The sequence below is a fragment of the Vespa mandarinia genome, chromosome 17 (genome assembly GCF_050613455.1).
Source record: "Vespa mandarinia isolate Hongniang chromosome 17, ASM5061345v1, whole genome shotgun sequence".
NCBI lineage: Eukaryota > Metazoa > Arthropoda > Insecta > Hymenoptera > Vespidae > Vespa > Vespa mandarinia.
The window spans coordinates 4,654,885-4,671,672 of NC_140826.1; the positions used below are offsets into that span (position 1 = coordinate 4,654,885).

The 16,788-nt window shown below is 43.6% G+C and overlaps 1 protein-coding gene across 1 annotated transcript; it reads left to right on the forward strand.

Annotated features, from left to right (window-relative positions):
• Positions 1 to 6,495: 6,495 nt before the first annotated feature.
• On the forward strand, positions 6,496 to 16,321 carry unpg (homeobox protein unplugged). Its single transcript, XM_035870797.2, has 3 exons — positions 6,496 to 9,443; positions 9,516 to 9,848; positions 14,889 to 16,321. The coding sequence occupies exons 1-3, from the start codon at positions 9,149 to 9,151 to the stop codon at positions 15,722 to 15,724; spliced, it is 1,464 nt and encodes a 487-aa protein (XP_035726690.2). The 5' UTR covers positions 6,496 to 9,148; the 3' UTR covers positions 15,725 to 16,321.
• Positions 16,322 to 16,788: the final 467 nt, after the last annotated feature.

The window sequence follows — 16,788 nt, forward strand, 5'->3', positions numbered from 1 at the left end:
TATAGTAGATATAAAAAAAAGAAGAAAGAAAAATAAATTTGTAGTGGAACGTAAAGCTGCAAACGTCACGTTTCGATTAATTTTTTGTTATAATTACAAGTAGTATAGCAAGTACATCTCCATTGTCAAATATATTTATTCATTTCGAAAGTTTTATATACGCAAAAAGACCACATTGAAAATAATGAGTCCTTTGAGCGGCATCTCTTACCGACGTCAAACTATTTCAACGGGAGATCGGTTCTTTCGTTTTATTTCGCGTCTTCCAATGAAAACTCCCTTAGAGAATTCATTGCGTCGCAATGCTAAACGCTACACCTATGAATATGAATTAGCATCTCCTAGCGAGAGGGGGATTTTGGTTGCAAACCATTTATCGCTTCCGTCAGCTTTAACCAACCTGCGACAGTGATTCTCAATCAATCGTTTCGTTTTCTATTCAAACTTGACCATCCAAAAAATTGTGAAAAAAAATTCTCTCCTACCAAATAGGATACCGTAAAATGATATCGTAAACTCGAATCTTTCAGGAAAATCTTGATATACGTTTATGTATGTATATGTACGTGTGTATATGTATATGTATATGTATATGTATACATATATATATATATATATATATATATATATATATATATATATATATATATATATAGGTAGACGTATAATGAAAAAATCGTTGAACGAAGGATAGAAGAAATGTAAAAAGTAAAGGACAGAGAGGGATTCGCAAGTGGCGTTTTATTTTAATGATCGTCCGTGGCAACCCCCTGCGACGGTGGTAACTCTTGTCGCCCGAAAGTGGTGACCCGAGAGAGCTGTCATATTTTGACGTCCGCAGCGGGCGTCGTATGAGAGAAGGAAGGGAGGAGAAGAGAAAGAGGAGAAGAGGGTTGAGATTATTTTTCATGGCATTACGCCGCTCTCGAGGTAGTGGGCTGAGTCGAATTCCCAAGAAGGGAGAGGGTAACGAGGGGAAAAGCCCTAATGGCTCGACGACGAATTTACGTAAGCTTTTATCAACGCTCTCGCTATCCTCCCACCCCTTGACTCGTCATCAAGAACGGAAGAGACTGCGGTTTCTCGGTGACTCTCGTCATATCAAAATCCCTCTTTGCTTTCTTCGAAATGTGACGTAGGATATCTTAGAAGAAGGTCGACGAAATTCTTGTGTATCTAATTCAACAAATTATCCTACCAATTCATCATCCGCGAATGATAAAAAAGAAAAATCGCAGGATGCATATTAGCGATAAAAACGATCGTTACGTCCAAAATAAAGAACCACGAGGTGTCTCTAACATTTTCGCCGGCGGAATGAACGAAATGGGGAGGGGACTGAGAGAGAGAGAGAGAGAGAGAGAGAGAGAGAGAGAGAGAGAAAGCGGTTAAGCATTGATTGCAAGCCATCATATCGTGACGAGCGTCGACAAGAGCGTCGACGGACAGGCCCAGGAGGAGGGTAGAAAACGGGGTGGTTCGGGGAGCACGACCAGTACGCTTGTCGTTTCTCGCATCAGCCATATCGCACCCTCAACATCATCGCCACCGCTATCGTTCGTCCTTCTCGTCCTCGCCGGTTCGGAGTAACGCTTTTCCCCTTCCGCGTGCGCGCGCGTCGGCTTCCAGTCGCGCAACGCAAATTGACGTCTGCAGACACGAGCTCGAGGTAGCTAGCTAGCTAGCTCGAGTGGCAAACGAGAGTGACGAGCGTTACGAATCCGCGACTCGCTTAACATTTCCATTGTGAGCCCTTTCTCCCCTTCTCTACCTCCCCCCTCTTTCTCGCTCTATCTCTCTCTCATCGTTCGATTGTGAGTCCCCGACACTCGCAAATGCCGCGGCGAAAGGAAGCGAAATTGAAAAGGGACTTGAAAAGGGAAAGAGAAACGGCGCATAACATCGGACTAAACTTCTCTCTTCGTTAGGCGCGTGTCTGCAATTGTGTTTCGTGCCTTTATACAATTCCTGACAACGTCGAAGGAATACCGCATATCTAATGTCGATGATCGTTCTTTAACACGAGGCAGGGAACATAGCATTTGCCACAATTATCTACGGTTCCTTATCTTAGATAAGCTCCATTTATTAACGCCATTAAGACAGGAAACGAATCAATCGACGCAACGAATAATACCTTCTCTTACTTAAGCGACGATTAGAGAAAGATAGAGAAGGCGAGAGAGAGAAAGAGAGAGAGAGAGAGAGAGAGAGAGAGAGAGAGAGAGAGAGAGAGAGAGAGAGAGAGAGGAATCAAAGGATCGGATCCGCCCACGAGGCCGTCCAAAGGGAAACCACCCGTAAAATCCAAAAGGGGTGCAGCATAGCACGAGCGGTAGCGGTGGCAGCGGCGGCGGCGACTCTGTGACGCGATTATGCTAACGAAGTTATTCTATTGTAGCGCTGTTTACAACGACGTGCGCATTAAGGCTATACCGGAACAATAGCGCCGACGATACTCTCACAGGGGAATCCTCGGAAATCGTGCCAACGTTAATACCATACGCCTATATCGCTTCCAAGAGGAAATTGCTACCGACCTCGTCGTTCTCTTAACGAGACAATGGCTCGTTTCGTGTTTAAAACATTAAAAAAAAAAAAAAAAAAGGAAAAGAAAAGAAAAGAAAAAAAAATGAAAGAGAGAAAGGAAAAAATTAGATTGGAGACGATCGCTCATCCCTTCGACGTTAATTCCTACCACAGCAAACCTATTCATGAACGAAACGAGGCAGGTAACAATGATCCAAATCCATTGATTCGGAACGGATTAATCTTTTACACTTGGATGGATTATGAAGATTCCAAGTGATGTTTTGTAGAATCCATATTATCTTATTTTTTACTTTACTTGCTAGTTAACATTTATAAGTATAGAAGCCCGACCGTGTCGTCGTATTCGCCATTTCTTATCTTTCTTCATCTTTACTATTTACTTTCTCCGATTATTATTCCAATGGTGTTTCGAATATAAGCACGAGTGTTAAACCTACGCAATAATTCGTGCGCGTGACGCGCCAATACATCATATTGCATCCCAAGTTCGAAAGTGCGAATGAACTTTGCAGGAAAGATTCGAATTTAAACAATATACCAGAGAAGAGAGGGAGAAACGAATGGTCTTACCTTCTCGCCTGGTTACCCTCTATGGCTTGGGGCGCCACTTGACTCGTATTTAACTTTCAAATCTAAGTATTTTATGCCTTTTGCATCTTAATGTCCTTCTCGATTCACGGCCTCCATGGAACCTCTTTTTTTTCACTTGCTTTTCACCCCCTTATGTGTGTTCTCTCCACGAAATCTATACATATTTTCATGGCTGTCGTCGTACATTTCCCCGCTACATAAATTCACGCGTCGTCGGTGTTATCGATCGTTCGAACTTCGTTAGAGAAATCTATAAAAGAAAAGCATCAAAGTAAGAAAAAGATACTCGGTGTAAGAATTGGAATAAAACATAAGTTGTACGGATCGACTGGTTTAACGAGAGAAAAAGCAAGAAGAAAAATATCGAGGACTCGTATAGAACAGGGTCTAAGTTGTTGTACCTAGTGCGTACCGACGCCACGTCGATTCGAGACGCGAGTAATTCATGCTCCAACGATCCTGGCATTTATGTGTCCAACGAAGCGTGGCGACGCTTCGACGGGATTATTTGTAGGATCTCGCCATATACTCGACGTTTCCGCTGAATCCTTTGTGTCGACGGCCCGTTACCGTGCCACGAAACGTTTCCAAGACGCATTTTGGGGTGCGCTTAGAAGCGACTTTGATTTTCGCGATGAATGGGACGAAAAGAAAAAGAGAGATAAGGGAATCGATTCCTCCACGAAATCGCGGATGTGTTTGCGAAAAAAAAAAGAAAAGAAAAAAAAAGTATAAATAGACAGCATCGATGCACGGGGTATCTGTCGATCGTTTACTTTTATTATATCAATTACGACGAACGACGAGATACGGAAGGACCATAGGATTGATTAAGTGGAAAATCGTTATATCGAATCGTATCGATCGCGATCTCAACGGGGTGACAAATTAACAAACTTTATCCATAAAAATAATAAGCCGAATATATCCGTTTTAGAAAAAGTTGGACGAGCCGAGTTTACTTTCTGAACTTTTCACATCGTAAACGTGGAAACGCGCGTCGAAATCGTCGCGGTTATATTCATTTTCATAAACGAGACCGACAGACAGAATCGGGATCATCGAGCGTGCGTGTAATTGCTTTTTTCTTTCATTCCTATCGCAGAGAAAGCGAACGAAAGAGAGACGTAGAAGATATATAGGGTCGTTCGGGGTTCTCCCGGTTGGTCGGGACACTTCAAAGCACGACAGTGGCGCATTCGGATGCACGGAGCAAGCCGACAGACGTCGTTCGTCTCGAGAACAGGAACGAACTTCGTACCAGATAATCTTCGTCTCGTCGTCGGCCCTCTGTACGATACTCGTACATGCTTTGCCTTCGACGAAAGGGGAAGAGAAAGATGAGAGAGAGAGAGAGAGAGAGAGAGAGAGAGAGAGAGAGAGAGAGAGAAAAGTAGAGAGAACGTAAATGGCATTCTTCTAATTTGTCGGCACGACTTTGTCGGCTAATCAATCGACTTCGTGATTACCATGCGCCACAGCGTTAAACAACGCGACCGCCTTCTCCTCGGTTTCACCGCGTACTTTTCTATCTATCTACGTATCTGTTCCTCCGAACGAGCAAGGTGTACGCTCACGCACGCGTGTCACACGCACGTCAGGACTCGTGTCCACACGTGCGTCCTTCTCGAAGCGCCGCACCGTGTCGCCGACATTCACGATTTTTCCTTTTTCATCGAACACACACGTGTCCATATACGCGTACCACCTTATTCTCTTTGCCTGATCTAATTCCACGTTCTAAACAAGGGCCATCTTGATTTTCTCTCTGATTTAAAAATATATATTCGAACGGAAGCATCTATTCGTTGAGAGAGTTTCCTATGTATTTTTCTCTTTTCTTTTTCTTTCTTTTTTCTTTAGAGAAAAAAGAAAAGAAAAAAGAGAGAAAAAAGAGAAAAAAAGAAAAGGTAAATATCGCCAACACACTTGTCGCGCGGACGCCACGACGGACAAAAAGTGGGAGGTAATTTATAGGAGGCTGGATCGAGGAGCGTTGAAGACGTTAAACGGGCGTCCTGTCTAAATCAAGTTAATCGTACGCGACACGACTAAACGGGCTGCTATCTTGGGACGAAGCTCGAGGTCGAGCAGCGTGCGAGGCTGAAACGGGACCGTGTTTTCGATTACGCGTGAAATGAAGGCGGCGATGCGTGTGTCTTTTACGTTGAGAAAGAGAGAGAGAGAAACAGTATCCGTAAAACCGTGCAAACTTACAAGAAACTATGTAACGATCCTTTTAGAAAAACGATTACTTTTTGCACGCGTGATTCCATGAAGGAAGATGATTATAAGGATTGATCAAAGTCATAACCCTTTCGATGTCAAAGAGTGTACGGTTGACTTTGTAGATCGTTTTCCTCCTCCCTCTAATCGACATCGATACTTTCGATATTATTCTCGATCTCGAGTAGCCGTACTCGCAAACGAAAGAAATTTCTATCGGAAGTAAGGCTCGAAGGAGGAGTATCTCCCACATTCATAATTCCAGTCGAGCTTAAGCGTGCGCTTCTGACACGAAGGTAGTGAATGGCTCGCTCTCTCTCTCTCTCTCTCTCTCTCTCTCTCTTTCTCTCTAATATGTATATATATATATATATATATATATATATATATATATATGTAGGTGCATAGATAAGCCATGACGTCCCTCTTAAGCGTCGTGTATAATTTGTCCGGAACTACCGACAAAACGGAGGAGGGAGTCTTGGGCTAATCCATTACAAACGCGCCGGTAAACGTGCCGTCTCATTTTCTCAACGCCCACCAATTTGCTAACCATCGATTTCGTTCGTTCGCGGCACGCACTTGCCGCGTCACGCAAACGCGTCTGTCCCGTTCCCTTCGATTCGCGATTCCTCGTTTCTTTTTCCATTTTTTCTTTTTTTTTTTTTCTTTCCATTCTTCCTCCATCTTTTTCGAGGAGCAGCCAGCCACGTTGCTCGACATTTCGACGTTGATCGATCGAAAAAAATAGCGGAGGAAGAAAGAAATGGTCGAAAACGTGTAAGACCGACCGATCCCATGGATGTACATGCACATACATATAGATATACATATAAATATATCACGTTTCCCAGTCGACGAAGCGGCAGGCAATTAAAAGATGCTCGACTCGGCTCGAAAAACGAACGAAGAACGTCGAGCATATCGCGGCTCCGAGAGTCGAGGCGTTTAAGAGTCGACGGTTTCCGTTCACACGTGCGTAACGACGCGCGTTGCGGGTCGCGCAAGGACGCCTCTGCCGCGAAAAACAAAGAAGCGGGTTTACCAAGAGTTTACTTCGGGACAGAGAGAGAGAGAGAGAGAGAGAGAGAGAGAGAGAGAGAGAGAGAGAGAGAGAGAGAGAGAGAGAGAGAGAGAGAGGAGAACAAGATTTAAGGCCGTCTGAGCATCCGTACGGCCACGGTATCGCGAACAATTTCAGTTATGAGCAATGATCATCGATTTCTCTTTCCTTTAAAAATGGACGCGGCTAACGTTGAAAAAAGGAAAAAAAGAATACCATCTGTTATTCCGTTAAATAACGAGCGCGTGTAATATACGGAGCATACTGGTCGTGGGGTTTCATCAAGTGATACATCGAAATGTACCACTTGAATCGAATGAATGAACGAGTTCGTCGAACTCTGGCTGGGGTTTTTTTTTCCTTTTCCTTTCTGTTTATTCCGGTAAGTCGAGTCGATTCCAAGAATTTTTATAGGTCAATGGAATACCATATATGGAGCGTCGCCGCGTAAGCATACTACATAAATATATGTTGTGTAAAACCGTAAGCGTGTTTATATTGGTAAATTATTATAATTAGCACCACGATTTAAGGACACAAGTCCTTACATAATTGAAGAACGAGTCGCGTTCTTTGAAACGAATCATTTTTCTCTCATAAAGATAATTTATAAAGTTGATTAATTATCCAAAATTGACAAAGTTTTAAAGAAGAAAAATCATGGCGAAAGGAGGATTGGTTCAATGCCAAAATATAAATCGTTGCGAGTTCGATTATACAGATATAGTTTGATATTATGGATGCAGTATACGGTGAAATAAAACATTCGATGTCGCTGTGCCACGACGTAAATCATAGGTCCTCTCGTACGAAGTAGACGAATGAAAAGAAAGCAAAAGGAAGCTATCTAAAAATAGCAAAGATCTCGAGTAGAAATCTCTCGATTCTCGCGAGAGAGGGACGTCATGGTTAGGCGAGCAGACGCAACGAATCCGTTTCGGTCGAGTTTTCCGCGAATCTCAACTCGGATATTTAGGAATTTGTGCTTTACAATGCGTTAACTGGCAGTTTGACCATCTATGAAAACGCTCGCGTGCTCTCGATGAATTCTCGTTTCCGTTTCTTCGTCAGTTAAGCTGCATAAGTTCGCTTCTTTTGTCGAAGACGTTTGCATGCACCGTAAAACCTCTCTCCTCTTTATCTCTGGTAACGCATCGTAAAACCGTATCCGCCGTACGCGGAAGTCGAATGCTTTTCCTGCGCTTAAAATGTCCGAAAGGTTCCACCTCGAAAAATTATTATTCGCCTAGATATTTTTAGCGGAGCGCCTTTCTATTTACTCGTGCGTTTTATTTTTTCGGCCAGGAGACACGGTAGGAGACGTTGCGGCGACTCTTCAGCTCGAAAATTCTCAGCCTGATGTCTCTCTCTCTCTCTCTCTCTCTCTCTCCCCCCCCTTCCCCCTGCCTTTTGGTACGACGCCTTCGTTTAACTTTAGATTCGGTTAAGCCCAATTAGAGTCACGTCACGTTAACGAGCATCGAAATAACGTCGCCATTAGCTCGATGTTAGCGATTAGTTTGGCTCGAAAACGAGCTAACAAGCTGGAGACTGGATTATAATTTTCCACTACTTTCAAATCGCATTAATCAAGTTTCGTAATCGAAAAAGAAGTATCTACAATTATCGTATAATTACGAGAAGAAGGCTGATGAACGTAACGCCAACGCAAATGCGAATGGAGTTACGGGATTGGGTGATGTTTCGTACGTATGATGAGAGGACATCATCGTTAACGAGCCACGACGCTGTAGCCCACCGAACACGTTCTTCTCCCGCGTATTTTTATAGCTCTCACTCGCGAAAGACCAACGTGTTTCCCATTAGCTCGATCACCGAGGAATTCTTAACGAAGGAAAATGAGGGGATGAAAATCGGTGAAAAGAGGATAAAATGAACGGACAAATCGTGAAAAGGAAGTATGAACGATATCATTGATATCGTTGGGTTCGCGAAGGAGACGACCCTTGGAGGATCGAGTTCACGGAGAAGGTTCAGACGGAGACGAGATATCTCGAGAAAAGTGCGAGAGAGCAGCAAGATGGCGGATAGGCACGAATAGGCGGCGTCCCTACGACGTCGTTGGCTGTAGCGTTGGCCAATGGTTGCGCGAGGAAGGCCTCAAAACGCCACGACCACTGCCAGTCGCGAGTTTGCCCGAGAAGCAGGGACGTTGAGAAGCCGGGACAAACACGAGGAGCGCGACGTCGGGGAGACAGGAATTAAAATGCGCCCGACGAGCTTCGCCAGTCACCCGTCGACTCGTGCCCGATAAGGTCGATGCACGTTACTTCTCCTCTCGTTGCTTCTTCTCTCTTCCTATTTTCGCGTGGACTGTGACGTCGTCGTCGTCTCTCTCTCTCTCTCTCTTTCTCTCTCTCTCTCTCTCTCTCTCTCTCTTCTCTCTCTCTCCCTCCCTCTGTGTAAATATATCCATTCATGTGATCGAGAGATGCAATGAATTAACATGTGTCAGGATGAGGACAAGAGCTTCAAAGTTCTGTGTTGAGATCCGTGAGAAATAGGAGGAAGAAGGTAGATAGATCGTGCAAACTACGTTCGATGGATCCATGGATTTAATGGACGAACGATATTTGTGATTCTTGAAGAAAAATCGAGAATCCTGTTGGAAGATAATTAAAATGACGTTCGTTCGATAGGTCGGACGATGCATTTTTTTCGGTGAAAAAGGTTAAAGGGATTTTTTGATCGAACATGGACGTGGATTCGAATATCGAAGAAACGGAGTTGGACGTTGGTTCAGCGAGCGACGAATTGGAAACGTCGATCGCCGAATCTAAAATCGCTCGACGTCCAACGCCAAAGCCATTTACCATCGAGAGTCTTATAGGAAGTTGCACGGGTGCAAGAGGGAATTGTACCGGTGACATCGGTATGTCGAAGAACGAAAAGACCAATGGAAATGAAGAAGGTAGTGAAAGGGAGAGAGAATATCTTTATCAACGACATTATCTTGCGACGGCTGCGGCTGCTACTGCTTTGCCATCAGGTTGGTCTCGAGTTTCAAACATTTTAAAAACATTAAATAAGGATTGCAAAGCGAAGGAATCGTTGATTTTAGGTTTTGGTGTACCGTTGAGTTTGTACGGGGCTTGGCTACCTATGCGAATGTATGGCGGCGGTGGCGGCGGCGGCGGCGGTGCTTCCGGCGTCCCAATGTTACCGCCACATTCCTCGGTCAGTTATCCTTCTCATCAGGATTTGCACCAGAATCGATTAGTTCATCATTTGGGAGCCGGTACGAATCATCTTCAGGGTGCGGCTTATCCCAACAACAACACCTTCCATCGGTCTATAAATCAGCGTGGATCTACCAGTTTCACGGACAGCGACGACGAAGGTAGCATCGACTCACCGCCCTCTCCTGTTCACGATCTCTCCAAATCGAGACTAGGTGAGTTTTTTCAAGAGGCTTTAAAAACAAAGACTCTTACAAGTAAGCTTGTGTCGATTCGACGAAAGAAACGATTCGAAGAAAGTATTAAAAATGGAAATTGCTATACGTCTTCGATTTCGTGGAAAGGCGCTTGAAATTCGACCAGGATCCACCGTCCACCGTAGGTGTAGTAGAGTCGTCCCACCATTACACATGTCGTTTGTGAGAGCGTACGTATACGCGCACGCAAGCTAGCTATAAGGTAGGAGAGCCTTCTCGATAAAATAATTTATGCACGCTACCGTGTATCTCGTTCCTTTGCCGGTCGATTCGATCGTAGGGTACCGCGCATCGTGGGAGAACGTTGATGGAATTCGTAAACGCTCGTTAATCCGATGCGATTTCTCGCGTTTCGCGAAATCCTCGTACATGAGGGAGGAGCATGCGTCCCCTTCTCCCTCCTTCTTTTTCGACCGTCATCATCTCGTCCCATCGCGATTTTTTTTTCCCGCTCCCTTCTTTTCCTTCTTATATTCCTTACCATTACGTAAATACAAAAAAAAAAGAAAAGGAACCTCCGTATAAAACCTAATATTAATTTTATGCAATTTCAAATTCGTACGAGTCGGTAAAAAATTTTTAATATTCACGAATAAAAATACTTTAGAATAATTCTTGAATTGCACGTAATTCGTCATAATCAACGAGGACGAAATTTAATGATCGGCATTAAAACTCTTGAATAAAGGGTATCAAGTTGGAGTAAGACGGGTCTCTCTTTATCTTGATAAAAAAATCATTCGCTGACTCGAATAGAACCGTGACCCAAATCTTACGTACGTCCTCATGGGTGAAATTCATCGATAGAATTCATCGATTCGGATAAAAAAACTCAATTTTACGATAGCTAATTGGACGTTGTAGCAGCTATCGTTTTCGAAAAAATATCGATAAGTGTCAATAATCAAACAGGAACGTTTTCGACGTGTCGCGTCGAGATATATCCTGAATGGCGAGGGCGACTAATTCTCGGAAAATAAGAATAATGAAAATTCCTAGACGTAGATGGGAGAGAGATTGGGGAGAAATAGTATAGGAAGGTTCGAAAGTCGAAACTCACAAAAGACCGCGAAGGATCACCGATCACGTATTTCCGAAGGTAGCGGGCCGAATGGACGATCGACGGTAGCCGCGCGCTTTTATTCGTGGCCGGTCACTTTTTATTGATGTACCGCCGACCGAATCAATTTTGTATGCACGACGAAATGGCTTCGGGGAATCTGTCATCGGTCATTTATGACACACAGTGCCGAAGTCCTTGCGTTCGCGACGACGATAATGACGCGACCACTGTCTCCTTGTCAAAACTTTTATCCAAAAATGAGATTATCGTAAACCTGTGTGCACGATGATTCCCTTTAAATTTTTTATGACCAATTCTCCTCGCTCGTTCCTACGTAATCTAACGATTTACATCCTACTTTTGTTTCAATTGAACGAGAGGGAAAAGAGGTTTTTTTGGTATGCAAGACGAACGATTTTTTTGGAATAGCTCATTAGAGATTTACAACGACGCTGACGTGGAAGACGACGAATGCAATTATGCATGGTGGTAATCGATCGGTAATCACGTATGCGAGCTTGGAAAATTCGGGGAATGTATTTGATATTTGTAACACGCTCGAATAATTAACCAAGAGACTAGGAGGTAGGTAGGCAACGCGCTAAAGAGTACACACGGGTGCGCCAATGAAATCTCTTTTTCCCGCGAAATGAAAATAATTAGAGGTAGGTGCGAAAAGAAAGATAGGAAAAAATGTTGAAATATGTCGATTATGCAATGTCCCGCATCTCGCTTACAATTAGCGACAATTCGATTAGAAAACAATTTGATAAAGAACGGGATACGGGATCGTCGTCGATCAATATTATGAACACGGAGTGCTCGACGGAGCGTCGAGAGAGAGTTATTCATTCGATGCGGCTTTCAAACGCAAACAATGTATGAATTAAAGAAGGGATTATCGATGAATAATGAAACATGAAACTCTCTTGGACATAAAAAAAAAAAAAAAAAAAAAAAAAAAAGAAAGAAAGAAAAAGAAACAAAAAAGAAGCGATTTGAAAACGTTGAATCTTATTGAGAAGTAGGTACTTACTTACGTACTATTTACTAGCAATGTAAAAGTTTATTACGAGATTTTCATTCTTGATCCTGTGGCTATTATTCGCGAACCATTCAACGAGATATTCGAGTCCTACGGAACGACGCAACACGACAAAAAGCGATGATAATTTTTGACGAAATACGAAGGACGAGGAATCTCGATTATCGTGAAGCAATTATTCTCGCTAATTTGTGGAACGAGAAGACTTAATGAAATCACCAATACAAAGGAAAACGTTTGTGCGCCGCGTCTCGGTTTATATATCGATCCAAACTACATCCCCTTCTTCTCTTCTTCTCCTTGTCTCTTATACAACGAAGGAGCAGCAACGTCAGGCGACAAACTGCCTGGCCGACCGTTAATAAACCCGATTGAAATTTCATGTCGCATCCAGAAATACCCTCTGCGTCGTCTTGCGCACGCGACTTCCTTCGACGATCCCGATAATTGCTTCCGGTGTCTCTCTCTCTCTCTCTCTCTCTCTCTCTCTCTCTCTCTGACGTTTTGCCGATCGACCGCGCGTCGCGCTATATCGGGCATCTCTGCGTCGATCGCGACGAAATTATTCTCGAACGAGGTCACGGTGGTACTTTGTGTCGCAAAGTCCTTATGTACCTATTAAGCCGAAGATGTAACTAATAAAATAGAAGAAGACGATCACAAAGAAAGAGAGAGAGAGAGAGAGATCAATAGTATAGATGCTTGACATGTATCTATATCGACTTATCGCTCGATCGAGTCATTTAACGCGATCAAATCATTCGATATTATTATTATTATTCTCTGGCTCGGTTTCGGAAAGAGATCCATCTCCATTCTTCAAAGATAATTCTCGAATCGTAACGACGAACACTCTCTCTATTCGATTCGTGGCCGGTGGTCGGGCCAAATTCCCTCCTCCTCCTCTTCCTCCTCCTCCTGTCGTACTGACGTTCACGAGCAAGACCCTAACTTTTTCGCTTTTACCGCAGTTTCCAAACGACGCAACGACTTTTCCTTATTCATTGCCCACCGTGGACCCTGCATCTCGAACGACACGATATGGGAGGATCCGTCGGCGAGATTCGACTATGTTTGAGGCAAAAAAAAATGTGCGCTACCCTCCCGATGACCAGGATCGCGAATTGACTCGATCGATAGACACCACGCTCTCGTAAAAGTATATTCGTTAAAAATGTCCAATAATATTCTCTCGTTATGCTCGTCAAGATAGGTCACTCTCAAGAATTTAATTATTCTCGTGATTTAGAATAGCAAAATAATTCATGATCCAATTTAATCGTTTCCGCTCGGCAACTTCCGAGCACCACTAAATTCAACTGATCTTAAAACGATATATGAAATTATTACATCGACACCTCTTAATGAGTTCACCGAGTCACGGCTGTGTAACTTTGTATATCGATTGACTCCTTCCGACGATTATTATTATCGTTAAGAACTATACAAAGTTCATTTAACTCTGAAAACAAAATCGAATCGAACGACAGTAGTAGCTCGATTCGATCTTTAATGGAGAAGAGAGTAGTCTGGAACTTTGAGAGAGAGAGAGAGAGAGAGAGAGAGAGAGAGAGAACAGCGCAAAGTTTCAATGAAAAACGATCGACGAAGTGGGATCGAAACGCGATTTGGCGTATCGCCAGCGTTTCACTTAGTAGACGGCACCCTGTTGAGAACGTGTTCGTCGCGACGTATGCGCTAGTATGCTTCAATGGAAGAGAAAGATAGATAGAGAGAGGATTTGCTTTGCAGTCCGACGTATCCAGATTCCAAGCGTGCTTTTCACCCAAATAGCTTTAACCGTTTCCTGGAAATACTCGCGCATTTAAGTAATCTTCGCGATAAGAATAAGCTAGAGATAGAGAGAGTAGTACATAAGTCGTGCCTTTTCTCTCATTTCTCATCGCTTTAAAAGCACGCGGTGTTCGTAGAAGTATCAAGTCCTTTTAATTTTTTAACGACTCGCACTCGAGCTTTTACCGTTCTTCTTCCTCCAAAGGCTATTCCGTTAAACATTTTATTGCTCACTATTACTACGCTCGCGCATAACCATAAGAATCGAAAGATGCACCCAGCCAGCTCGACAAAGTTCCTCGAAAGACGAAAGGAATGAAGACGCAATATCCTCGTCTAGAAGAGGGGAATCGATCGATTCGATTTTCTCTTCAAGTGTAAAGACTGTCGGGGGACAGCGCGCTCGAGAACAGATGTGCCGAGAAAACTTGCCGTCCGGGCCGATACACGAGCTACTAGCTCGTACGAACGAAGAACACAACCGAGCGAGAGTTCTCGCGGAAGCGTTTTGCCCCGATTCAATCGAAAGTCTTTGAATAAATGAAGGCCGACTCGGGTGCATCAAACTCTCTTGCTCGATCGCTTCGACCGGTCGGTCGCGGTCAGACGCGCGCTACACCTTCGAAAACAAGGAAATGAAAAAAGAAATCGTGCGAGTTCTTTTTGCATTTTGATCGGAAGACCGCTCCAAGGCTAAAGACCTATTACACAATAATAAGATCCGCGTGAAAGAAGGGAGACTCGCGGACACGACAGGAGAAACGAAATAGAAAGAAAGAAAGAAAGAAAGGAGAAAAAAGGAAACCTTGGTACGTGGTCGATCGGACCTCTAACTATAATCACTCGCTAGTGCAAGTTGGCTATAACATAATGACGTAATTACTTAATAGCACACGACCTTTCGAGAATTCGCATAATGTGTTCTACGCGACGGTTGATCAAATTACGACGAAGAAGAGTCGAGCGCCGCCGGTAAACGTAGCTTTATTAAACGAGATTAATACATACGCGTGGACGGTGGAAAATCCTAAGATATGAATTTATACAGTGTGACGTTATATCTTTTTTTCCCCCTTCCCCTTGTTCTTTCTTTCAGGATCAGAAAATGGACGAGCCTCTGCCGAGAGCGAAGACGAAGGCGGAGGAACGAGCGGCACTGGCGAGGGACTCGATACTACCGACGGCTCCGTCAACGGTACCAGAAGCAACGGTTCTCCCAATGGACAAGGTCACGAAAGTGCCCGTGGAAATTCCTCGTCTAATTCGTCATCCGGAAACAAAGCTCGTCGTAGACGAACTGCCTTCACGTCGGAACAACTTCTCGAGCTTGAACGGGAGTTCCACGCTAAGAAGTATCTCAGTTTAACGGAGAGATCGCACATAGCGCATGCCCTTAAGCTTTCCGAGGTCCAGGTCAAGATCTGGTTTCAAAATCGTCGAGCAAAGTGGAAGAGAGTCAAAGCTGGGCTCAATGGCAGCGGAGGAATCGGTTCGAACGCTTCGTCGATGTCAAACTCGGGCGCAGCCGGTGGCCGTCACGGTGGAAGTACCGGACAACATACCGGAAACGGTACGAGAATCGTCGTACCAATACCGGTTCACGTGAGTCGATTGGCCGTGAGATCGCATCATCATCATTTGGAGAAATGTGCAAGACCAGCGCGCATAAGAACGACTACGACGACGACGACGACGACGACTGCAACGTCTACGGCAGGAGCAGGAGGGGCGACTGTGAACGAAGTTTGTGCGACTTCGTCCTCCTCGATTCTCGTTTCCGACGCTATGGGTTTGGTGAGCTCCTCGATGAACTTACCCAGTCAATTGCAAAGTTCACCTTTGGCCGTAGGCGTTGGAATCGGCGTAGGCGTCGGATTAAGGGCCTTCAGCGTGCCAGCTCATCGGGATGGACTCAATTCGGCTGGAAGGTAGTGAACGCTCGAATCGCGATCGCTATCGCTCACATCTTCTTTTACTTTTTATCAGGATAACGTTGTTACATATACATTCCCTTCGGCGCAATAATTACCACCTACCTGCTACCGTGAGTCTGAAATCGAGTCTTTTCTTTTTTTCTTTCTTTCCTCCTTTCTTTCTTTTTTTCCTTTTTTTTCTTTCTTTGGTTTTTTTTCTCTTCTTTTTTCTTAATATTCCTCGCACCTTTTTCTCAACGAAAAACCCCTTCTCTCTGGGGGTCTTTAAAGAAAAGAGTCATTGCACCCGGCGCTACTAACTGGATAAGAAAAAGACACACGTGCAAAGCGTAAGAACGAAGGAGTAAAAAGAGTGAACGCGACGGTAGCCGCGACGGTAAATAGACATAAGAATCGAAAGCTGTAAATAGGAACGCGCGTATCTCTAGGATCGTATTGTATATACATCGGTCATGCATATTATAGATAATTTACGTTAGGCACGGTTTTACCCTATCGCGCTCTACTCTGTTACGGTGATATTGTATCGATTTGCCGTGTGATTATCGCAGCTGTATTATACCGGTGTCTCGCAGAACGTTGCGACAACGTTTCTCCTACATACATATATATATATATATATATATATATGTGTGTGTGTGTATATACGTATAAATATACACACATCCACATATATATTTATATATATATATATGTATATGTATATATATATATATATATATATATATATATATATATATACATACATATAGCGCATACTTTGTGTGTGTATCAAAGAGGGCAATAAAAATGTGCGAATATCATACGATATATACATCTATGCATTCATCTTATTTTTCCCGACTTTTTTGCTTATCAAAAGACTCGAAAGAAAAATTAATGAAAGAATCGTTGAGAGAATGAAGCCTTACTGTTTATCGATTTTATCGTTTCTCTCGTTAATCAGCAATTCGTCCTATATTCATTTTCCAACGATCTTTAAATACCGTTTTAATTCCTCGAGAGATCGAAATAACTTTCTTACCATCCCCTAAAAATAAACGAGTTAGGAGTGACTCGCTA

Excerpts from the sequence above, each read along its gene's own strand:
- unpg (XM_035870797.2), top strand. The coding sequence starts at position 9,149 with ATGGACGTGGATTCGAATATCGAAGAAACGGAGTTGGACGTTGGTTCA. Across the intron at positions 9,444-9,515 it reads TGCTACTGCTTTGCCATCAG|GTTTTGGTGTACCGTTGAGT; the intron begins GTTGGTCTCGAG and ends CGTTGATTTTAG. Across the intron at positions 9,849-14,888 it reads TCTCTCCAAATCGAGACTAG|GATCAGAAAATGGACGAGCC; the intron begins GTGAGTTTTTTC and ends TCTTTCTTTCAG.